The 26,155-nt window shown below is 29.1% G+C and overlaps 1 protein-coding gene across 6 annotated transcripts in view; it reads right to left on the bottom strand.

The window, feature by feature from the left end:
- LOC107450328 (alpha-2-macroglobulin) overlaps positions 1-26,155 on the bottom strand; it is a 76,578-nt gene extending 50,423 nt beyond the window's left edge. For 2 of the 6 annotated variants that reach the window (XM_043047096.3, XM_043047097.3), the window contains exons 1-11: positions 26,036-26,155; positions 17,539-17,640; positions 15,115-15,186; positions 13,037-13,212; positions 12,762-12,953; positions 11,556-11,611; positions 10,117-10,189; positions 9,143-9,256; positions 7,923-8,007; positions 5,558-5,675; positions 1,945-2,056 (exon numbers count right to left, since the gene is read on the bottom strand). In XM_043047096.3, the coding sequence (XP_042903030.2) occupies positions 1,945-2,056; positions 5,558-5,675; positions 7,923-8,007; positions 9,143-9,256; positions 10,117-10,189; positions 11,556-11,611; positions 12,762-12,953; positions 13,037-13,212; positions 15,115-15,186; positions 17,539-17,609 (1,069 nt within the window). In that variant the 5' untranslated portion in view covers positions 17,610-17,640; positions 26,036-26,155. The other 4 variants (XM_043047098.3, XM_071183091.2, XM_087168347.1 and 1 more) reach the window with 3 other exon arrangements.

Here is a 26,155-nt window from a genome sequence, read left to right as displayed (position 1 = left end):
AAGAAAAAAAAAGGTCTTCAAAATAAAAATAAATTTTTATTAATTGGCTTAATAATTTCTTTTTGTAAATAAATCTAAGCCACAAAAGTATTTTGACGTAACATTACTAGAAAAAAAGACCTAATAAAGGGTTAAAAGAAAGTTCTAATTGAAACTTTGGAAAATATTGAGGTTTCTTGGAAAGAGATCTATTTTTTTTTATATTTAACTACACAAGAGTGCCAAGTCTTTAAATTTCAATGATCTCAGTAGATAGAGGTACTAAGTGACAGTATTTGACAGTGGATGAAGGTTTTAAGTGCATTTAGCAAAAATTAATCGACGAGTAAGCTTTAAAAATCTTTATTTTTCCTCGAAATTAAAACACCAAGACTAAGAACGCTAAGACGCGAACAATTCAAATGAATGTCAGGGATTTATAGATTCCGCCAACTGTAAGCTTGCGGATAAGAAATAGAGGTCTTTATCGCCAATGGATGAATGTTAACAAAAGTTCTCTTAAAGCCGTCCGTCACTCAGCTTTTTACTCCACCTTACACTTAATAAGATTATTATTATTATTACTACCAGCGGGTGACCGAGCTCCGCTCGGAGAAAACAGGTATCGAAGCTAACTCGAAGATTTAAGTTTTCAATTGTGATTTATCAAAACAATACATGCCATAAGAAAATTTGTGAAACCCTTGGTGAAAAGATAACCGGTTAATGTGCACCACTGTAAACTATCTAAACAAAGTTTGGAAAGGGAACTATTCTACACAAAGGTAAAGTTTGAAAAGTCATAGGAAATAAAATGTAATTGATAACAAAAAATTATACAATTAAAAACACTGTTCACAACGAATTCGTAAATTTGCTTCCGTTCATCTGCTTCTTGAAAATTCTTGTCCAGGAAAAGGCGTCGATGAGAGAGGTATTGTCGAGCATAAAAGACGATGTAAACTCCGCAGGAAGACGCGTCATCCTGGTGGTTGTAAGCGTTGCGAGGTTTCACGATGCATCCTTTCAGCTTTTCATTCGTAACAACGTTATTCAAAACGTGTCGCAGTATTTTTCTCAAAACAGCATCGATGGGCAGCGGGTTGTCGACTGGATCGCAGACTAATAGTTGACGTTCTCCATAGCTTGCTTCGTAAATTCCTAGCATCCAGTGCTCGCCTCTATCCATTTGAGCTCTCTTGTGAATGGGAATGAGTAGCACGTCGAATCCTTGTTGAACGCCGTATAGATAGTTGGAAGCCTTGTTCTGGTCGCTGATATCGTTGAGAAGAGCCATTCCTTCATAAGCGCCATCCGCTGTTGTAACGTAGAAGCGTGCGACAAATTCAGGGTGAAGTACGGCAACTTTGACGGTCGGGTAAGCTTGTTCGGCGTAATGGAGAAGCATTCTGACAATGACGGTATCTTCTAGTTGTCCATTTGCGGGTAGAATTGAGTTGATCGCTTGTTGTTCCAAAATTCCGGCTCCTTGAAGAATTTCATGTAGAGGTGCGTTCTGCATGTTAAAAATGTAGCTTGAAATCTGATGAATGTTGAAATGTTGGACTTTGTTGACGGTGATTTTAACACAAAAGTTAAACTTTTCTCCACTTTGATAAATGTAAACTAATGCGAACCTTACAATTAAATTATTAATTCCTTCGTATATTATTGGTTTAAGTTGTCAAAAATTAATATTTCAATTGTAAGGTTCGCATTAGCATACATTTATAAGAGTGGAGTAAAGTATCTATAGCCATTATGGCGAACTAATAAAGTTTGAAAATATTCTATCTGTAACTCCGAACTGCTCGACCGTAGCGCTTTAAAACCGGCGCCAATCGATTCCTCGTGGCCAAAAACCCCAGACCCCCAAGTTTACCGGAGTTTATTAATTCTGGGGCGATTTTCGACTTGGCAACCATTCCTCGTATTATAGTATAAGATTATTATTATTATAGTTACCTGTTCCTTCTTCTTGAACTTTAACCGCAACCTCGATCCGTCTGTAGTTATAATATGATTGATCACTTTGAATCTTCGTTACATTCAAATCATATGTATAGCAGCCATCGAGCTGAATAATTTATAGATAAAAATGTATAAGGATAAAATAGATAAAAATGAAATGTAGATAGAAAATGTAAAAGATAAAAAATGTAAGGATATCTCAAGAACTGTTTTGTTCAGGTCATTAAAAACTTAATATTTATAAAAGTTCGGATTCGAAGGCTACAAGAAACGTAATTGTTTGGTTGTTTTCAACTTTTTGTACCATAAATTGATTTAGACGCTGGAAATTATTCGCATTTGTTTTTGACAACGTATCGTAAAATATCTATATTTTTCGAATTTATTTTCCGATAATGATATTTTATAATACATTATCAGGGTAGGTCATGATTACCATTTTCAAGATAAATATCGCAATCCTTCCTTCATTTATTCAATTGCTATATCAAAAACTATTTCGTATGTTATGAAAATGGACTGTCGTTATAGTATCAGAAATGATTAAAAAATAGTGAATATCTTAAGAACATATTACGTTAGTATCATATGCAAGAGTGTCATAGCAAACAATAGCTAACTAGCTGAGCCCTTAGGTTTCAAGCCCTATTCCATTTATTGTGAACTTGACAGTGAAATAGAAAAATATTTTAATTAGAAATTTGGAATTTTAGGTAAATGTTTTTACAGGGCTTGTAAAGAACCGATTACTTTAAGAACTTTTAGGGTTTTTAAAAAAGTTTTTATGGATTTTATGGAAGTTATTATGGCTTTGGTTTGAGTTTGTATTTTAACTGTAAATTGAATTTTAGATCAAATTGAATAAAACAACAAAAAAATGTTTTTTTATGGAAGGGAAATAAAATAACCAATTTTCTCGTCACTCTTCATTTCGTAAGAAAGAGAGAGAGAAAAAAAAAGAAAAATTGTTAGATAAGAAACTTAAAACTTTTTTTTTAAAGTTAAAACCATAATTTAAATAAAAAGCAGAAAAAAGCAAGGACAAGGGAAAAAATGAGATATGAATTAATAAGGATCAAAGCATAAAAAATACCATCACGTTACTACAACTGACAAAAATTGAAAGATTTCGTACTTTCACGTAGCATTCCACGAGTTCGTTATACACAAACTTTGCGTATACCGTAAACCGGGGCGAGTCTACCCATCCAGGGGCGAGTCTACCCATTTTAGTTTTATTTCATTTTCACTATTTTAAATTGCAAATAAGAAATTTTTTACCGACGGAGAACTTAGTTCAGACTCTAAGGAAGATGGCGCTGTAGTAGTTTGATCCGTTTTCATTTATTTGGTGTCTTTTTAACCGACCTGTTCAAACGTCTTTTGAGCGATTTGTATTGAAAATCAGCAAACTTTTAGTTGGTGCTCCGTAAGTATATTATTATTATTACTATTTTCACTTTGGTTAAGTGATAAACTTATCTAAGACTAAGATTACATTAATTTTATATGAAAAAAAACAAAAAGAATGCAAGTTTTGCTGTTGTAAGCAAAAAGCCGGAATTCGCGGGGCAAGTCTACCCATTCGTATTTAGTTTTAATAAAGCATAATAATATAATTTAGAACTTTGTTTATATTAAAATTAAGTTATTTTAAATGAATTTGAGTATATTATTTTAATTCTGCATTGATAAATTTATCATTAATAAGAAAATTTATAGGTTAAATATAAATGTAAATATAAAATATGTTTATTTTACCTATTTTTTCAATTTTTATATTACAAAATTAACTTTTTTCATTTAATGCAAGTTAAATAAATTATTATTTATTATTACAGATGATTCGAAATTATATTCGCAAAACAAATGGATTTAAATGTTACAAAAAAATGCCACCTGAGATGGAAAAAGCTATCCAAAGGATAAAAGCCAAACAATAACAATATTAATATTAATTTATTTTTATCAACAATAATCAGAAAAAAATGTTATTTTATAATGTTAATGATTATAAAAACAAAACTGTGATCAAAATGTGATAATCGATCAAATACTCAATTTGTGTTATTTTATGAATAAAAAAATGGAATATATAATAAAGTTATGAATTTTACTTCATAAATATCCTATATAGTAACTAAAATAACATTTAATTGCAAAATTTGATTATTTGCAATGTTAACATTCATTTTAGTAGAATGGGTAGACTCGCCCCATACGAGAGATTTGTCAGCAGTTCTATAAAAATATACAGTAACAGCGTAACTGTTAATATTTTCTAAAATCGATTTCACAGTTCTAAAGAGGGATAAATAGCGATTCCGAAACACCTATTAAAAGCCTTTTTTCTTTAATATTTGCAAAAGTTTGACCACTTGAAAGTTGACAAACTGAAAAAATGGGTAGACTCGCCCCGGTTTACGGTACGTATTTTATACGTATGCAAACTTATACAAACATATATGCAAACTTATAGAAACTTATACGTATGTTATACACAAACTTTGCGTAAAACCGAGATTGCTCTGTATCATACCAACACCTCCTAGAAGAAAGAAGGCCTCAGCACGGGTCAATTTAGTAGTCCGACGTAACGAACATGAACTGCGCAATGGATGTAAATAAGAAAGATGTCACTACGTTTGGACTACTAAAGGATCAAATTTCTTGTTTACGGTTAACCGTGCTGAGGTCTTCTCTTTTCTAGGAGGTTTTGTGCAGAATCAACTATATAGGAAATGACAGATTTTGCAATAATACACTTGATTTGATTTCAGGTGAGGAAATAATAGATGTCATTATTTCTTGCAGGCTTCAAGAAGATTTCTACCGTTTACCAGAATTGGACTTGGCCATGAGGGTTCTCCAATTACGTACATATTCTACTTATGGTAACCTTGATTCGAAAGGTATTGTACCAAAATTCAATAATGTTTTTTTAAAAAAATGGCAATGTTACTTCTGATGTAATTAGAGGAATGCATAAGGATAACATTCTCTGATTGGTTCTGAACTGTAATATACAAAAATGAAACAAAACGAACATTTTCTCGTAGTCATGAACAAGCTATTTTTTTCTAACAGACCTTTAAAAACAGAGGCATATTTTTATTTTATTTTAAAATTAAATTTGAATATTTAAAGTATCTATTACGTATATAAATATAGTTAAATAAAAATATGTTTTGCAAAAAAAAGAAAAAAAAAAAAAAAAGGTTTTTTCAATTGTAATAGTTTTACCTGGAATTTTTATTAAGTCATTAAGTCATTAATGTTTTTATATCCTAAATAAACAGTTATATTATATATATATATTCCTCCATCTATCGGCAACACTAGAATTATTATTATTCATTTTTTTCAGGCTTTTTTAATATTCAAAGTAGAGTTAAGAAATAAGTTCTGCTTTTAGTAATTATTTACATTCATTTTGCATTCATTATACGTGCTGTTTAAAGCATACGCAGTAAATGTGCAGCTTGCTTCGTAAAACTACTTATTCTCTGAAATAAATAAATACCTAATATGCAAAATAAGTCAAAAATAATTGTTCTTATATGGTTTTGAAACCAAATATTACTTTTTCTTTTATAATAATACTTACATTAACTGTCTCCATCAAAATGGGATATTTATTCTCTTTGTTATCTCTCTCATAATAGTATCGTTCGAAAGATGCATTTAGGTTCAGTACTCCTTTAACTGGTTTCCCGTAAGTATAACTGCAGGAATAAAGATATCAAACATTGCATTATAGAATAATATTGTGTACTTTCACGTGTATCACGAATGCTCACGTATATATTGCACAGTGCAGCTACCACGAAAAGATCTCGATATTCTACAGAGCTTGTGAAAAATATACGTAACGGAACATGCAGTAATCTACAATGAGGTTACAAAAATTTTCTATTGTAAATGTAAACAGAGTGTTCCGCAGACTTTGTCCTCAACATATATTTTTGAAAGCTTTGTAAGGAAATTAAATAAAAAGCTTAATAACAGAGGTCGAGAAGCTAAATTTAGAATAAATAACGAGGTTGTCGATGTCTGACGAATCATTATCGACGTGAAACTTAAATGAAAGAAGGTTTAAAATGATAAAAACACGCTTTTTGTCTCGGTTAAAGGGCGTTCGCCTTTCGTTTGAAATTGCTTTTAAAATTTCTCTTGTACGAACTTTAATATCATCAATGTCGGGTACTTAGTGTTTTTAAACTGGGAACTGTCTTTGCATCAGAAAGGTTTTCTGGGTTCGAATCCCGGGCAAGTCATGGATGTTCTTTCCTTCTCTGTACTATGTGTCCTCACTGTGGGAGTGTTGGCCCACATAATATGATGCCCCTGAAAGAGAGGCCAACAAAATCGCCCTATATATGCCTGAATTGACGGATGTTAACACAGGTGGGCATTGGAAAAAATTTTTTTTTTAAACTTTTCCTTCACCTGTTAGACTTTAATAAGCAATCTTCAAACCTTGATAGTATTTTATTCTTCGCTTAAAGGATGATCCTAAGTATTATTCAAGCGATAAAAAACTTAAAGAAAGACACTATACATATATTTTTTTCCTTAAAAAAGGAAAAAATAATTTTATGTTAAAAGCAGTGAAAACAGAACACCTGGCAAATTACACTCCAACCTGAAAGGTTTTGCAACTTATAAACATAGTAAATTGTTGAAAGAAACACAATCAATCTATTCCTTTGATTGTATTATTTAATTTAATTCAAGGTAAAAAAAAATATTGGAAACAATGCCTCAATTGTTAAGACAGTAATTTCAAATGCGTAAATATGTGCAATTACGAAATTATGCTTTAGTTTAGAAAACATTTATAACTCCTAAATATTAGTCTGATTGTTTAAAAATTTATTTCTGTCAATTCAGTGTCAATCAGTTCAGTTGAATCCAGCGTTCAATTCAATTCAGTGTCAAAAATCTATCGGGAATAATGATTTACTTGCCTGCCAGAAAGGAACTCACATCTCCCTTATTTTTCTTCACAAAAGAGGGAAGCGTACAGAGAAAAGTTAGGGAGTTTTTAAGACATAACACGATTTTTGCCAAAAAAAAAAAAAAAAAACAAACAAAAAAAAAGCACATTGTTTATAAATTTTTTCGAAGAAGCACGCTTTTTATTATTGCTGTTATTACTTGTTTATTAAAAGCTTCCTTGTTTTTAGAATGAGAGGCAGGATTTCACAGTCACAGATTTGAATTCTTAATGGTTAGAACATCGGACTTCAGTCCGGGGTAGGCGGGTTCGGTCTAAAAAGCCGCTAAGACATGTGACATTCGTGCTCGTAAAAACTGTGGAATCGAAAGTCCTGAGGTCGGTCACTGAGCAGTACCCTGAGCACTTGGTGCAGGGATGTTGAGAAAATTTATTTTCCCTCCAGATCTATGTTTAAACTGTGAAAGTATTTTCATAAATCAGTGATGCTGCCATCTCTCCAAGGGATTCTGAACTAAGTCGCACTTTCACCCTAGCGGTGCTCTCTTGTCAAATGATAGGCTTCCTGACTTAAGTCATAAGGCCAATGGCTGACGAGCTAGGTTTATTCAAGTGTCATTAGAAACAACAACATGAAAAACTTATGATTGGGACACTGTATTATGAAGCCACATTTACTAATTACTCTGGAAGATGCTTTTGAGGCTTTTGATACTATTTATGTATTTAAAAGTAACAACAACCTTTAAGCAAATGGCAGTGGGAAAAGCCTTTAAATACATCATTGGTTAAAACTGCTCAACAGTCTTTAAATAAATAAAATATGAAAAGATGTTTTTTTAGATGTAAACATCTAAATTAATAAAATTGATTTTGTAGTATATATATATATTTACAAGTAAAAATATGCTGCGTAATATTAAGCATGACAATAAATTGGAAATTCAAAAAAGCGAAGATTGCGCAACTACGTCAAAAATAGTTCAGATTTCATATTAATCATTTTACTTACTTCGCACAAATCTCAACCGGAATTATTTCTGCATTTGCCAGTACGAATGAGGGAAATTTGATTTTTACTTCAAATTTTGGTAGAACTGAAGCAGAAAATAAGTTAAAAATAATATTAGTTCAATTTCATGAAAATAAAAGTAAAAGTTAATATATTTTAAGTAAACAATTCATTCAAATGGTATCTGAAAATTCATATTTGTAATTACTAACTGGTAAAGATGAATATTCAGAAATCATTTGAAGCAAAGATCATTCAAAGGGCTCGTTTCCTAGCTTAGAATTAGATTAAATGAATATTCAGATACTATTTGAATGCATTGTTTATTTCATATGGTGTTTAAATATTCATTTTTCCACTTAGTAATTACTAATATGTATATTTAGCCGTGATAGTTACTAATTTTGAATTCCATTCGAAGACAAGCAGAATATTATCTTTCAAAGTAAAGCATTCGGGAAACAGCCCGTTGTGGGCCGACGGCGTCATTCGTTTTAAAGTTTCGCAATTTCATTAAAGACCGTAAAATTTGGTAGAGAGGTCAGACTTGCACAAAAAGCCGCCTTAACTTATCAGACAAATTAGTATACATAGCATTAGGTTTCAAGCCATCGCTGAGGATCGAAGCCCAGTTCTTCACATTAACAGCTTAGTGCTTTCAGCTATTGGGCCATCATATTTATATCTTCCATTATTATGTTTCAAGAAAACAAAGAACTTCAAGAATTATATTAACACTAACATCTGCATGGAAGATTTTTCGTTTTTATATTAGCTCGATCTATTTCGATTAAATGTTTAGTAGTTTCTTAAAACCCTATTGTCTTTATTTAAACTCTTTGATTCATTCTAATAAAAAGAAACTGCTTGAATTTTTTAAATGTAAAACATGATACGTGAAATAGATATATTACTTTTTTAAAATTGATGGGACATTAACTTATTTCGTTCTTATAGTGCGAATCACATATTTCATATATACATTAAAACATATCATTTTTCTTTTCAACTTCTACCTATATGGTGTGAATAAAATGGATATAAACATTCTTTCAACGCTGTTTATAAAGTACTCACTAGCAATCACAAGATGAGTCTCAGTTAACAACCAGACTGAGAACTCGACTCACGATTGCCAGTCAGTATTGGGGCTAAATAACACAATGGGCAAATCAAAAAAAGACTCTACATTTTTCAAAAATATGTGTATTGTAACTCACCATATTCTTTTACTTCAAAATTCGTTGATTGTTCTGAGTCGCCATTTTTAACTTTAATTGACCATCTTCCCAAAACAGGCTCATCAGACAAAGGAAAATCTCTTTGAACAAGTCCTAAGGAGGTGAAAATGCATCTAACTTATGATATCAATCTTTTTTCAAATTTTTTTAAATTTTATTTTGCCTAAAGAATTTCCCACACTTAGTACATTATAAGTTATAAATTTATTTAATAGTTGAATAAGCTTTTCTACTTCAGGAACATTGGCGAAATAAATGATTACTTAAATCCACCTTTTTATTGACTTCTATTTTCTATTAGGTAGCCAAAATAACCCAATTTTCCTTCCTATTCTATTTTAATTTATGTTAATATTCGGTTGGTTACTAAGTTTCTGTCGTATTTTTCTTTCAAGTTTAGCATTTCACTATATCATTAAATGTTTTTGACAAATTTTTGATCATTCAAAAAAAGTTTTGTTGTACCGGAATCCATGTATCGCTTTTGTGTTTGAGTTACTTTATGTTAATTTTCAGATTATTAAAATTGAATGTCAAGTCAAGCAAAATGAATCTTTTTGACACTTTCTTCTTTTTGCTTTAAATCTTAGGGTTAAGTGTTACGGACGTAAGAGCTACTCGTGACATTTGAGCTGCGTGTAGATAGGGTACTATAGCTGAAAAAACCTCTCGTGATAAATGAAAAATTTGCCCTTAAAGAAGCACCTTGTTTAGGCCATGCAGTGTTTAATGATGAATGGTTAAATCAACTCTTTGTTCGAAAATTCCTGCAAAATGACAGACAAAGCGAAATGCTCCCTTAATTTAAACTTCACAAAATAAATAAATTAGAAAAACCAGAAATTTAGTTTTCAAAGCAATAAAAACACTTTTTTTTTCTTTTTCAGGAAAAAAATGAAACATTCATAAAAATATTTTGAATTTTGACCCATTCTAAAATTTTAAGTGTTTACCTTTTTGCAGATCTAAGTTTTCAAATTGAAACAGACGGGTTCCTTTGGCATCTTCGACATACACCTCAGCACTCTGTTATAAATATTTCCATTATTATAAAATAATACTACATAATGATAATTTTAATAAATAATAATAAGCTTAAAAGGCGTATGGAATAATTATACAAATTAAGTAATCGTATGAATTCAATTATAGTTCTTTCCTTGTTTTGAATAGCAAATGTAAAAGCGAATTAGAAATTAAGAGTAATACTGGAGAAAAAAATAATAATTGAAAAAGTTGTTTGATTTTTGTGATCAATTAAACTGAAACATACACAGATAAAATTCTGATACTAGTAGCAGTTTTGATTCCGGAAAAAATATCAACTGCCGTTTTATTTTCATAATATTAATCAATAATACATCGCTGATAATACTGACATTTGTGAGAAATATTATTCACAGATGCTTCTTCATGGTATCATAATAGATTGGATAATGAAAGTAGCAACTAGTGAAAAAATACTAGAAAGATGATGGATCTTTACAGCTCGCTGTTCTGGTAGATCTGACGATAAAATTTTTGTTTGAGGCAAATATTGGGTTTCCTAATTATCCTGCTGGTTTTCAAAAACGTTTTGGAATAAAAGATAAAAAATACTTTTTTCAGCAAAAACATGAGATTGTCCATATTTTTTCGCCCAAAATTTCTGGGTCTAGTGCGAAATTCATCCGAAAGATGGCGCAGCAAATATCGTTCCATTGCATTTTTAATGCATATACATATTTTGAATGCTTATTTTAAACATATTTTGAATGCTTATGAGAGTGGGTTTGAGTGTCTCAGTGTCGCTATTCTTTAGCTCGATTGCTTGGTTTACGGCAGTTGGTGAACAATTTGAAAATTTTATTAAGTGATTTTCTTTCATTTAAAGTATTTTGAATCTTTTACGTTTGTGATTTTAAATTATTATTTTTTAAATTGATAAATTAACTATCTGTAAAACCCATTAGTTAAAAAAATTAGAACTAAACCAGAAATTTTGGGGGAAAAATTTAATCCCTGTCAAATTTTCCCTTCAAGGACAAAAAAATAATTCTTGATGCCACTTTGCAAAGACTATAAAAATAAATAATTTAATTTTGTGATTTTTTATCAAATGGTATTCAAGGGAAACAGCACAATTGAATTGCTAGGTGCAATATTAGGATAAGCCACATCTTCGAATTTTTAGGTGAGCATTTCTGTTTAAAAACCGAAACCTTCACATATACATTGAAAATTGCCTTCTATTCTATTAAAATGCTTTAAATTTGAATAGTATGCATCTGAAAACCATGCTAATAACCAGTTAGAAGTAAAAATACCACTTGCAGGATAAATGGTATTTTGACTGTCCAAGCTTTTCAATCATTATTTTAAAAATGAAAATAATAAATTATACAATACTTACATTGTTTTTCTCGGTAGGCTTTAAAAACTTGTTCACTTTTAGTACTCTGAATTTTACTAAAATTAAAAAAAAAATTTGTATTAGTGTCTTAAATAAAAAAGTACCTATTTATTACATTATATCATTTGAGCACTTACGATTTATAATATTGGATCTAAATAGTAGAACATAACTTTCGATACACGTTACATAATTTAGCAAGTATTACCCGTATGCCCTAAATTGGGGCAGGTCGGGGTAAATATTTCATAATTTAGCAAGTAGAGCTATACTTAATTCGAAGAGAAAATGTTTATTTTGATGCGGTGATATTTGCAGTGCAAATTTTTGCATTGCCTTTGGACTAAAATAAAGGAAATTGGACAAAAAAAACCATCCTTTTTATTAGATAGCATTTCCAAAATTAGCAAACATTGCAACATTCATGTTTCAAAACTATATTTTGTTAACAAATTAAAAAATTCGACCATCCCTATTTCAGAGACGAAGGTAGTTTTCCTTAAGTATTCATTTTTATGACAATTTTGTAGCACTTTCAATTATCGGAGCCAAAAATCCTTGAATTGATCCAAAAATTGCCACATCCAATATAAAAAAACTCTCAAGTCCTAACGCCAAGAAGTTCAAATTTCTAGAGCATGCATTTTTGTTAACAGACGCTTAGATGCATGCGAGGCGATTCAAAATTTGGCGAACAATTTAATTACCAAAAAGACCGTGAGAATTTAATATAACCCTGTAACCAAACTATCTTTGTGGTTAAGAGAAACAAAGCAGCTTAAAGAAAAATAAAGTTAAAAATAGATTTTGATATTCGTTTTGTCGCCACAGGGAATTAATGTATAAAACATTTAAATTGAAATTAGCCGTTACATAGATTGCTAAGAAAAGAATAATATTATTTAAATTTACTTTTAATAAAATGTGACAAAAATTTAATAATTGATTTAATTAAATTATAACAAGATTAGGAATGTTAAAAAATTAATACTTGACTTAATTATTACAGGATTAAGAAGGATTAAAAAATTAAATAATTGACTTAATTATTACAGGATCAAGAATGTTTAAAAATTAAATAATTGACTTAATTATTACAGAATTAAGAATGATTAAAAAATTAAGTTTATGAAAGTGTGGAAATTTCTAGAGCTAGGAAATATGAAATGCCTATAATGGCATCATATTTAAAACCTTATTTCTTACCTGTTTCTCCAGGCTTGTATAACGGTTTATCAGTCTGGATAATAATTATGCTTTTCTTTCCTTTCGAGAATGAAACGCTGTCACTTCCCGATATTTCATAATCACCGAAACTGCCATTTATTTGAATTCGGCCATTAAAATAATTATCATCGGATATTTTCAGATAAAGATTCAGTATCGATTCCTCTTCTCCTGTAAAAAAAAACAATTATTGCATAATTTATTTTAAATTTATATTTTAATAATTATTTTGTTTTTCAATAATCGTTTATAACCTTCTGGAATTTCAAAATCTTCGGAGGCAGCAACTGTTTCATTCTCTGAGTTGTAATCGTTCCTGTAGAAGACTTGAACTTGAAGATTACCTCCGTCTAAGTTTCCAAATCGTCTGAGGTTTAATTCATTATTCCCGCCATTTTTTAAGGATCTGGGGCTTGTGAATATGTATCCACTGTTTATAGAAATTAAAATAGGCTTGTGAGAAAGAATATGCTTCCACTGCTTATATGAATTGAAACAAAATGTAAACATGAAATATTCTTTTACCTGAACTAAAATATTTTTTCCGTGCATAATATACAATAATTACTTGTTTAATAGATAATTCTTCAATGCATTTGAGGTATTTAGTAATCTTAGCTGAATAACATAAGCTATTTACTTATTAAATTATTTTACTTGAGGCTGTCCCAAGCAGTCCCGAACACATCCTGGACTGTTTGGGACTTTCCAGAGAGGACATATACTCATCCCCCCCCTCTTGGTTCTCGATTTTCTTAGGATCAACGATTTGATGATTCTTATCTGACTTCGTCAGGCATTTTGGAGTATACGCCACAAAAACAACTTCAGGCTGTTTTTTGAAGGCTCTAACATCACACGTAATCACGTGTTTTATTAATAATGTGCTATTTTCATAACTGTTGTGAGTTCACACCAGTCATGACTGTTAGGTTAGGCTTAGTCTATCGATAATTAGCACCCCCTATATTTATTCTAAAAATGGTGCAAAACGTTAATATGGAGAAAAGTCATAATTTTGGGAAAATGAAAAGCGTTTGGGATATAATTTTTTGAAAATGTAAAATCTTACTACAATACTGGATTCAAAAAAATACGCAAAAAATAAGATTAAGGCAATGATTTTGATAATCTTAATCTAGGATTGAAAATGTAGCCAAATTAGCGTACATTAAAAAAGTTTCATAACTTTTAAACTATTGAATCTATTTTCTCGTTCTAAGGACCATTCTGGTGGCAATATAGTATAGGTAATTTATAGTTATAGCTTTGCCTATAGTGCAAGACACTTAAATTCTGACTTTTTTTATTTTCTTTAACGAAAAATCTTTAAAAACCACTGTTAAGAAGAGATTTCCTTTTGAACTTCTATTGATCCCTGCTCAAAAATAAAAAAAGCAATAAAATTATGCAGCTAATAGTTCGGATTGAGTTATTTAATTCTTTGCATTCGTTTGCTTTTAGAATTTTTAAAATTGAATTTTATCATTTTTGAACGAATGAAAACTGATTTGAAAGATGCTTCTCTTTATGTAAATGATGCAACAACAATAGTACTTATCAAAAATCTAAAGTCATGCTACTAAACTAACTTTTAGAAATACTAATTGTATGCGCATAATTTTGCTAGGGAAAAAAATGAATCGAGAATTTAAAATATCGCGCATTATATGTCTCGAATTCTGATGGGATGGAGATCTTGTAATTTTTATCTTACAAAAGACGCTGCACAGTAAAATAAATATTCATCATCAATTTATATGTAAAACTTAAATAAATGATTAAAAGTATATTTCAGAATATCTCTCCTCCGTCAGTTCAGTTCAGTTCGGTTGCGAGAAAAATATTTCTTCATATTTATGAAGCATTAATAAAATGTAATAACTATTACAATGCCATCTTTTGGAGGATTTTTGTACCATTCATTTATTTATTTATTTCGTAAAATCGAGTGTGTCTTCTGAATTATCTGTAATTCATGTTCTATTCTATTTGAACTAATCGAATGTAGTCTTGGTACCTCTGAGGCGAGAAAATTATTTCTTACTGATTCCAAACTATAACGCTTCATTTATAAGGCAGAATTGTCACTAGACAAAAGCTAAATCAAGTATTAAGTCGTGTAAAAGTGCACGAAATTATATATTTATCGAGTACATATAATCTTGCGCATTGTCACAACATTTCGCGTATTGTTTACCGTAAATATTAATAATATTTAATGTTTATATTAAAACTAATTTATTTAATCAACAAATTAATAAGTAAATAATGTTCACAAACTACTTTTTAATTCTTAACTTTTAAATAAAAAAAATTTCAAGATTTTTACCTAGGATTGTTGTTACTGCCATCCTGAATGTTACCATTATCATTATCATCATCTACGCAATTTGTAGAAATGCTGCATGATTAAAATAAGGTTAAGCTTTGCTGAAACTTTTAACTGTAGATAAACAGTTTTGAGGAAGTTGTGCCGTGGTTTTGTTTCATGCAAGAGTATCGAAATTAATGATAGGTGAGAAGTTTCGTGCAATTTAAGTTAGCAAAGTAGTGCAAGATCAGCTGCTTAGAAGAAAATGTGTAGTGCCATCTTTGCATGCATAGACATTGACATTCTAGTTCATGGATAAAATTGCACGATTCGAGTTTGCTAAGATGAGAAAGTTCAGCAATAAAAAATTTATATAATTATATCAGTTGCTGATGCATACGTTTGAATAAAATATGGTGTGACAGTCTCTGTAAGGACTTTAAAACTAAAAATAATTAAGATGCTTTGCACATTTTGAGTTTACAAAATTTCCGAAGCAAATAACTATTTTATTTGCTTTATTTTTCATTATGCACTTTTTGCTTGTTATAAGTAAAATTATAAAATAGAAATTTAATTCTTGATTTCCTTGCGAGAATTCATCACACAATTAGGGTTTTCATAAAGCAGAATAAAAATAACAGTTTAAAATTTTTTTTCATGAGTTTCTTTAAATACTATTCGATTATCATCACCATAAAGGAACTGATGAAGTCAGCATTTTTCAAATTTTAGAAATTGAAATGCTTACATTATAGGCTAATTGGAAAATTCCACACTTTGTAATCTGCCAGTGTCATTTGTTAAATGCACTGAAATGAAACTTTTAAGCACATTGCAAAGTGACGTCAGCAGTGTGCAAAAAGTCGTATTTTCAATTAGCCTACTAGATATATATTTACGAAATTCGTTAGGTTTGAAATACTAATTAATATATTTTAAAAATTAATATAATTGGGAGCAACTTGCAACTCTAATTTGTGAAGTAAAGATATGTTGAAGGAAAAAGTTAAGATTTATGCAAGATTCCAAAGCATGTGCAGTATGAAAACAGAAATCATAGAAACTGATCGGCCAACAGAGCTGTTAATTGTAAAATTATTTGAGACTTGAAAATGAGAAACTATGCAACATTCGCTTGCTTATAAATAAACTAAAATATTTCTGTAATTTTAAATTTAAACTGAATATCATTAAAAACTATAACAACTTATACTAGGAAAAGAAACTCTCTTTCATATATCCAAGCTATAAATGATGTTAAATTTGTCAAAAGATAAAAACAAGTTATTTAAGAAAGTAGTGCTCATTGTTTTCATATATTTTACTTCGAAAGGTAATGGCGATAAAGTGAAAGTATGAAATAGTATTATGTGCAAGACAAAGTTCAAGCAAGTTGAAAATAATATAACCACATAAAAATATAATTAAACCATAATGTAAATAATATAACAAATACTGCAAATATAATATAATCACATAAAATATAATATAACAAATTAAAAATACTGTACCCGCATAAATTTTTACATTTTCTTGATATATTTTGCTTTATTATTCATGCATTGTATTGTAATTGAAATAAAAAGCAATAATGCATGATAGTAAAGTTTAACATATGCTTGTAAAGAAGAAATTCATATTAATATATTATTTACAATTAAATTTGTTTTAATATTTTTACCACAATTTTAGGTTAAGGTAAGGCCTTTGTTCTGCCACACTGATCTCGGTGCGCTGATATTTACAAAGGTAAATGTTGCTCACAATATTTCTTATGGTTCATTACAGCAATTAATAAGCCAAAATGGCAAATTTAGGGAAATAATTTATAGTTTTTACCATTACATATGAGAATAGTAAGAATTTTCATGACATTTAAGGTTGAATACAGGAACTATCAGTCTTAGGATATTAAAAAATTATCGAAAACCATCGATGTCACAGCTTGTCTTGAAGACTGTCGTTTAGAAAAAAAAGTGTATATCTTGTATATTTTTTCTAAAATTAATAATTCGAAAAATTAATTTTGTTACCCTGAAGCATTTACCATAAAATCCGCGTTTTTTTTATCTTAACTACCACGTATCTTAACAGCATATCTTCCACCCAACGGAAAAGCACACTCATTGATTTTGGGACCGTCTCTTCTTTTGGCAACCATTTTGGTGAACTTGGCGACAATCTTATCTACCTCCTCGTGGTTTCAAAGCTCTCAATGCATTATTAATTTTTACGGTACTTCCAAGTAATTCACTAAAGTGAATCGTTGAAAATGATAGCATTTAGAAATCTTTGGTGCCACTCCGTTTGCTTATTCAAGAACTAGACTCGGTATGTATGTACGGAAATTGTTTCTATTAACTTTTTCTCTTCTTACATGCATAACTACTAATTTTATCTAGAAAACTTATAGTATAAATTAAGAGAAAAGAAACTTACTCTTGTTGTTTACCAGCAATATCGCTTAGTAGAGCTGCAATGATCAGTCCAAAATAAAGTAAATACTTCATGTTTCATGCAACTGGTAGCTACTTGTAAGTCCTAATTTAATACGAGTAAAAAATGTAAATACATCTTGATGCATATTTTAATTTTTAAATAACAAAATTATACCGGAGAGAGTCCTTTAAATATCTTGTATTTCAGTCTGTCCTATTAGTTAAATGTTTCTAGATTTATAAATGTCGGCTTTTTCAGCATCTATATTATATAAAACGCTAATACGTACGTACGTATGTATGTATGTATCAATAAAACCGATGATATTTCTTTTCTCGCGCTGGCAACAGTTTTCATTTTTAATTGATTGGATTCGGCGCCCAAGAGCATGTAGTGAGCAACCAGATAACAATAACCAGAGTGAGCATTATCAGGTTGTTCAATTCAGATTCATGCACTAAAAACATGACAATATTTAATTTAAACTCAATTAGGAATTAATTAATTAATTGAAGTGAGAATGCTTTAAAAGGCCGCTGTTGAATTGATATTTTTCTACTGGGAGCTACCTAAACGTCTAAAAAACGTTCAAGTGTTTGTATTGAATGCATTGAATTTTTTTAATATTTCGCGTTTATTTATGCATTGAATTTTCACGCTTTAAAATGCAGAATATTAGTGAAGCAATATTTGATAATTTATTTTGCTAATATTTTTCTTATTTAGCTAATGTTTTGATTTTTCTAATAATATCTAAATATTCAATCTAAATAGCTAATATACTTTTTTAAAAGTCAATAAGAACATTGGTAGAATTCTTCGACATAAGTACAATACTATGTCTTTGATGATAAAATACTATGTCTTTGATGATAATATATTATGTCTTTGTGCTAGAACATTGTGTTCATTGGCGAGCGAATGCAGCGAGCCATGGTTCACGGCGTGAACCACATTGGATTGCGTAGCAATTCTCGGGGGTTGGCGAGCGTTAGCGAGCAGGGGGCGAAGCCTCCTAGTTAATAATAAACACAGATTTTGAAACTTAGATTTGAGTTCGAGTTCATAAAATGAAACGCAAGAATACTTACTACGAGAAATTAAGTCCCTACACCATTTCAGTTGTTTTTAGGAGGCCTCTACCTTCGATATTCTAGATTTTAGGTTTGATATGCGTTTTATTGATATATTTTTTTTTTTTTTTTTTTGCATTTAATAAACGTTTGATGATACAATATTACTCGGAAGCATACTATTTTTTTTAAAAATAATGGAAAATAAAGGGGTCACTTAAATAGATTGGAATAAATGGCATTTAATAATGTTTAGATCTTCTTTAGATTCTTCTTCAAAATTTTCAAACAATAAAATTATGCAGTTTGAGGTTTTGAGTGAGTAAATTAAAACTACACTTCTTTCAGTCTTAATGTTTTTAAAATTAGGTTTTATTGCAGTTAAAATGGATAAAAACCGATTTTGATGATAATAAAGATTATTTTTTGACATTAATTACATTAAAGCAAAAATTTTTATGTTAATAAATTAAAAATTATTATTTAATGAATTATTTAATAAATTAAAAAAAAACAATGTATTCTATTTAACTACATTTTAAAGATTGCTGATTTCAGCAATGTATTGGTATAATATTTTTAGAAAATCTAAAATTCCTCATGCCACCATATCTGATTGGCATACCGCATATTATGTTACATGGTTAAAAATTTATTTTCAAGAAGAATAAATGTTCACTATCAGTTTATTTGTGAAAATTATATAAAAAGTATTTAAAGCAAATTTCGAATCTTCCTCTTTCGTGTCGTCAATCCCTTCGACAGTTGAATTCGGTCAGGATATATCAGGATATATATATATATATATATATATATATATATATATATATATATATATATATATATATATATATATATATATATATATATATATATTCGCTAAATAACTATGATATATGATATTGGCAAAAAATAGTAAGAAGAATATTCTAATGAATAATTTAATAAAATTTTGAAAAAATTCTTTTTTCTTCTTTTTTTGCGCTAAAACTAAATTTGACAAGGAAAATGTAATAATATTTTATATCCTGTCAAATCAAAGAATCCATACATTTCCTTCAAAATTCTCATTATTTCTGAAAAAAAAAACGTCACTGCACTTCAAATTACCACGCAGTGTAAATATTAAAAAAGTCCATTCAGCTGTGTTCTAAGAGGAAAATTGGATAACTTATGAAAAGGGTGAAGCGATTGACATCTACTTGCCTTTTGTTAAATTGGCATGTTGCTCTATTGACGCAGCTTAACAAAAGACAAATACTCACCAGTAAGTAACACAAAATTGTTCAATTGCAATCACTAGATTTGAGATATACCTCGATAGCCTTTAACTGACGAGTTATTGTTGTAGAGATAAAAATATTAAGTCTGCAAGTGGAAATATTTAACATCAGATATTTTAGTAGCGATATGTATGTTATCATAAATTGAGAATGAGATTGTATTTCTCAAAATGTATTTCAAATAAACTAAAGCTTTAATTGTATTCCATTTTACGAGTTTTTTTCTGAAATTACTCATAAGTATATGCTGTAAAATTAACTTTCATTTTATTTTTTCTGAAGTAAATTTTTGAGGAATAAATAATACTCGTTGATAGTTTAAATTAGTTTTTCAAACTGAAATAAATACAATGTAAAAACTTTTATCTATCAAGAATTGGAACGAAAAAAACGTTTTAATCTATCTCGAATAAAGTAGTTAATTTTTTAATCACCAATCATCATGAGTAATTTTTTAACATCACATAATTAATTATCTATAATAATAAAATGAAGTTTTTGTGCGTGTGTCTGCTAATGTTTATTTATTATGCTAATGCTTATTTTTTTTGGTGCAAGACACAATCTCATTTTCTTCCTCGGGTGTATTTTTTTACAACTGTCAACCTCAAAACAACCTTAAAAACACCTTACTTTTTTGCAAGGGATAGGCAAAATCGAAGACGGGTGATGTCAGCAAATTAGTAATTCGGAGAACTATCTAAAACGCATATAAGCAGGTATCAAAGGCGTCCGCCTTCTTACAAGGACAAGGAAAGCCCTGATTGGTGAAAACCGGGCAATGTAAACGAAGCAATGGTCTTTAACATCACAGAAACATCAATTTAGAGAAAACCGTATAAGTGTAAATCGGGTAATTACTCACACATTCCTGACAGGTTATTATCACAGTCATTTATATTAATAATAATCACATCTTGAGTAAAACGTGATAATAAATGCTCATTAATCACTTTGCTCGGTATTCCCTTCACTGTTGAATTTGTAGGCTATGGACTATTTCCTAATATTCCGTATGCCGACATTTTTCCTAAACTTCTAAAACTATAAATACTTTGTACGAATTTTGAAAACTAAAACAAATTTTGTCAGCTTTGTCGTTTACTTAAAAAAAATGTCCTCTATGACCGGGAAAAAAATCTCCATTTCTGTAAGGAGCCAGGTTAAAATTCTAGGACTAGTCTAAGAGTTCAATTTCATGCCACCTCCTTATTTGATGGCGTAGTTTCTTCAGCCAACCAGAGCCTTCACTGTATTTTAGAGATAGCTGGATGACGATGGGTTCTGTATACACGCCAGCCAGTGATAATTTTCTTTACAGTTATGCTTTTGAAATAATGGGTTATTGTAAACCTAAACAGCGAAAAATTAACAGTAAATTGAAATTAAAAAAAGATATTTGCTAGATTGTATACTCATATTGTAAATCGCTTGCTTGAGATAAATGTAGACTGTCATTTGTTGAATGATATTAATAATCAATAGCATTATTTTTGTTTGAATTTTTTGATGATGTTTGTTGTTTGTTAATTTACGTCGCGCTAGAGCTGCACAATGGGCTATTGGCGACGGTTTGGGAAACATCCCGGGGGAATTTTTTGATAAAATGAACTTAAAAAAAAAAAGAAAGAAAGTGTTTTGCTTAATCCTTTAAAGAAAATTAATCGAAAAGTGCAGAAAATATTAATAATGAATATTATAGTTATTTTAGCATTTTTTAATTGTAATGGCATGACTCCTTTCAATCTTAAGTATCATTGCATATCGTTAATAATTACTTCTATATTACTTGCTAACGTTTTGTTTTATCCCTGGCAAAGAACAGGTATTAAGCACTAGGGAAATAGAATAAATGTATGGATATTAAGGTAAATACTTAGATTCATCAAGACAAAAATTGCCCATAAATGCGTTGGATTGAAATCATATTCAAATCGATACTTTTAAGCATATAATCAAAAAAAAGTTTATTTTCGTCAAATCAATGATCCTTGTGGCCATAATGCTCTATAACCACAATGTCCCAAAAAGATAATAATAAATGAAAATTGAATTTAAAGCATACTGTAATATTTTTGCAAGGAGCCAAATTTTGTTTGAGGAATTGTATATATTTTACAAACGTAAACTGAAAAATATTTACATCTAATATGTAAAACACGAAAAAACACCTGTAAAACCTGTGTAATCGAAAAAAATCTCTAATCTATTCTAAAAAACTACATATTTAAATTCTGATTAATTTGAAAAGCTAATTTGCAAATAGTAAAACAATGAGAGAAGAAAAATTTGTCCTAAACAGTAAAAAATGAAATTTTTTAATAAATAATTTTTTAATTGTTATAATTTTTAACAATTAAAACAAACCCAAATAATATAAAAATATCCATGTCTTTCTTTTCCACTTTAATTTAAAAAAATGGTAATTTTGATAAAGTCATAATTTTAGAAATTATTACACAATAACATAGCAGTATTATCAACAAAAACGTTAGGCTATTAAAATTATAATTATATGTCATAAAATTAACTTGTACTATAACGAAACCGAAACAGCTACAAATACGGTACTGCTAATAAAATTATGATTAAGAATTATAAAGCTTAAAATTATGATTAAAAATTATAAAGCTATCCTACACTAAAATAAAGTAGAAACATCAACAAATCGATAATACTGATAAAATTATGATTATCTTAGACGGCAACAAGAAGAAAACATTAACAAATATAGAAATATTGATAAAATTATTAATGCCTGATATAGACGCTTTTACAGCTCAGCAAAACGGAATCATCAACAAAATGGTTATACTGATAGAATCATAATTATCTTGCACTACAGCAAAATGTAAATACTGATAATTTATTTTACTCAACAACAAAACAGAACTATCAGAAAAAATACCATAAAATTATGATATAATTCATTAAAATTATCTTACACTACAACAAAACGGTTATACTGCTAAAATCATAATTATCTAACTCTACGACAAAATGGAAATATTGATAAAATTATTTTACTTCACATCAAAAACGGACTATCCGCAAATGGAATAATTTCATGCAATAAAATTACCTCATACTAACTACAACAAAACGGAATAAAAAAAAGGTGATACTGACAAAAGCATAATTATCTAACACTACAACAAAGCAGAAACATAATTATATACAGTAATGCTGATAGAATTAACATTATAGGTTAAAATTTACCTGTGTCAGATTTCCTCCCTTTTTGACAATTTCTGCCGAAAATTCAAAACTCCAACATTTAAAGCTAAAACCCATTCCATCTTAATTGAGACAATTACTCTTGAATGTGTTCAAACCAATGTTTTTTTCTCGAAAGCATTGTTTCTCATACGATTAAATTGTACACAAACACATTCATTAAGAAAGTCCGGGGTCATAAAAAGATATAGTTTTAGCAATTTTCCGAATATATCATTTTTAGACATCATACTATGCTTTCAGGAACTTCCCGTCATTTCGAATAGAAGAACAAAGAAAAATTAATATTTATTTTCCATAAACATTCAAAAATGTAGTTGCTGCATATTTTTACAACGTAAAAGAAGGACTGAATTCCATATGGAATGTCATTCCAATCTCAATAATCTCATTTACAATTCACTATTACATTCAAAAAAGTCTTTGTTTGACAGCATTTTTCTTTGACTAAAAAGCTGATTCTAAAATACTTTTTATTATATCCTTTTGAGAACCAGCTCTAGCATTCAATAAATTGTACACAATTTTATCACTTACAAAGCAATGTTTTTTTTCAACTTGTATACTTTTGCAAAGTGATTGTTTATGTAAAAATATAACTAGTTTAACAGTCGTTGGTCGGAATGTTTAAATACAGCGAAATATTAGAAGGGTCTGGGACTCAATTCAAGTTAATTTTTGAACAGTTTTATGTCATCTAAATATCTTATTATTTGAATCGGGTAAATTTTGTTTTCTTACCAAAATGCGAAAAAATACTCTCCCAAAATAACATATTCTACGCCTCTATGCTTAAAACACTAAAATTAAAATGTATAAAATTTTTATGCGTTAATTAAAACTATTTAAAAAATTAATTAAGTTTAAATGATATATATATATATATTTCATTGAACGTCTATTAATATCAGTTGAAATAACTTCCAAGAGATTTTTCTTTAAATGATGGACGAAAATTATTACTTTTCAGATTTGGAAAGCAGTCACTTACTTAAATGAAAATTTAGGTATTCAAATTCGTCTCTCTTTCAATTCGTCTCTCTCAAATTCGTCTTTTTGTTTTCATATGTTTAGTTTGTATTCATAAGTCTTGTATTTTGTTTTCAAATACTCAAAGATTTTTTTTTAATAATTTTTAAGCATAAAAATATTTTGAATCAATTATCAAATTTATGTTTGCATTAAAAGAAAACTGATTATTCTTTGTATATAATGTGTATTTATGATACCATAAACACATTATGGTTCATTATAGTTTTGCAATACCTACTTGCTGAATACTTGCTCTTTGAACGCGGTTAAAAAAAGTAAATTATCAATCAATCAGTATAAATTACCATAACGCTATCTTGTACAGAACTGAAAGTAATCAAGAACAGCAAAAAAAATTTCAAATGTTTAAAAAAATATTATTTACTTCCTTTCCTTGAGGCATAATATTAGAAGCGTCCGGTGAATCTTGAGAATGCGCTCTTATTTTTGAGCGTTCGCACCATGCAAACTTTTCCCCCCTTAACAATTTTTGAAACAAATGAATTACATTATCACGTATACAAATGCTGCGTATTTAACTCGAAATTTATTAACTAAGGGAGATAAACATTTCGTAAAACTAGACACTAATTGCATTCTTAAGCTATAAAAACTGACCATAAATATGAAACAAAAACTTATCTTTTGAGTGAAAAACCTGGGAATAAAGACATAGATATTATGCCGAATTTTGAATGGTTGTGAATTATTGTCTTTTGATTGTTAATAATTTAAAGTTGTAATATATAGTCTTTTAACTTCTGGACGTAGATCACGACTATGGCTGTGCAATATTCTCATTTTCCTGCCATTATCGTAAAGTTGCAATTAACAGTTTACTAACTTCTAGGCTATAAACCACGACCAATATATGATGTTTAAGAATACATTGTTGCATATATAACATACAATAATGTATTAATAAGGAAGCTAAAATAAGAATCTTGAGAGCTTAGTTACTTTTTTTATATTCAGTGTGTTTTGACTGAAACCGGTTTGCACTTGTTTACGTTCGTGCATCAGTTGGTTAAATTAGGCGATACATAACATAAATTTGGCGATTGGATAAATTAGACGAAATGTTATATAAATATGGAATATTTATTATAACAGGTATTATTTCTGTATGTTATAATAATTAGACCAAATTATTAGACGCACTGTAGTTTTTTAATAATTACATGCTTTGCACTTGTTTGTAAGCAATACTTTCATATTTAAACATACATGAAATGGGTTTTTATTCAGGAGATTTTTTATAAACTTTCTATTTGCATTTATTTTTAACGTATTGCATTACAATGTCAACCAATTGATACACGAACGTAAATAAATGCAAACCGGTTTCAGCTCCGTGAAAACAATAAAGCTCTATAATATCACCTGATTATTAAGATTTTACATAGAATCTTATAGTGCGTCTAATAATTTGGCTAGGGACTGTATGTATGCTTTTGAGTCTAAGTATTTATTGCGTACAAATAAATATAAATATATCGGCTGCAATTTGTATTCAATAGCACTGAATATAATTTACCTATGAGAAAAATTTCTTCTAGTAAATATTCTTTTTTATCAAAAGAATCAATTTTAACTAGTAATTTTAGTCTCCAAATTAGGATAGGGGCTAAGTTCATGGTCATAGTTTTAAGAAAAAGCATATAGTCATACACAAATTATTGTTTATATTCTTCTAAATATTTAATAATGCTAATTCATATAGAAAATCATAATAGAGAACAAAATACACGTAAATTACAGTTTGTAACTATTTATTATAAAAATTAAGGAAAAACGATCCGAATTTGAATTGAAAACGTTTTTAACATTTATAGATTAAAAAATGCAATAAATTAAACTAGGTAAACTCACCGGAATGAATCAAATTGCAATTTTTATATAAATTTTCTAAACTCTCATAACTAGTTATTCGAAAAAATATTTGTGGAATGAGTGACTGTCAGAATGAAGTGAGTTTATTTATATATAAAT

The sequence above is a fragment of the Parasteatoda tepidariorum genome, chromosome 7, assembly GCF_982258835.1.
Source record: "Parasteatoda tepidariorum strain Cologne lab strain chromosome 7, Ptep-v5.0, whole genome shotgun sequence".
NCBI classification, from domain to species: Eukaryota; Metazoa; Arthropoda; class Arachnida; order Araneae; family Theridiidae; genus Parasteatoda; species Parasteatoda tepidariorum.
The sequence above is the reverse complement of the archived record's forward strand: the minus strand, read 5'-3'. Positions and strand labels throughout refer to the sequence as shown.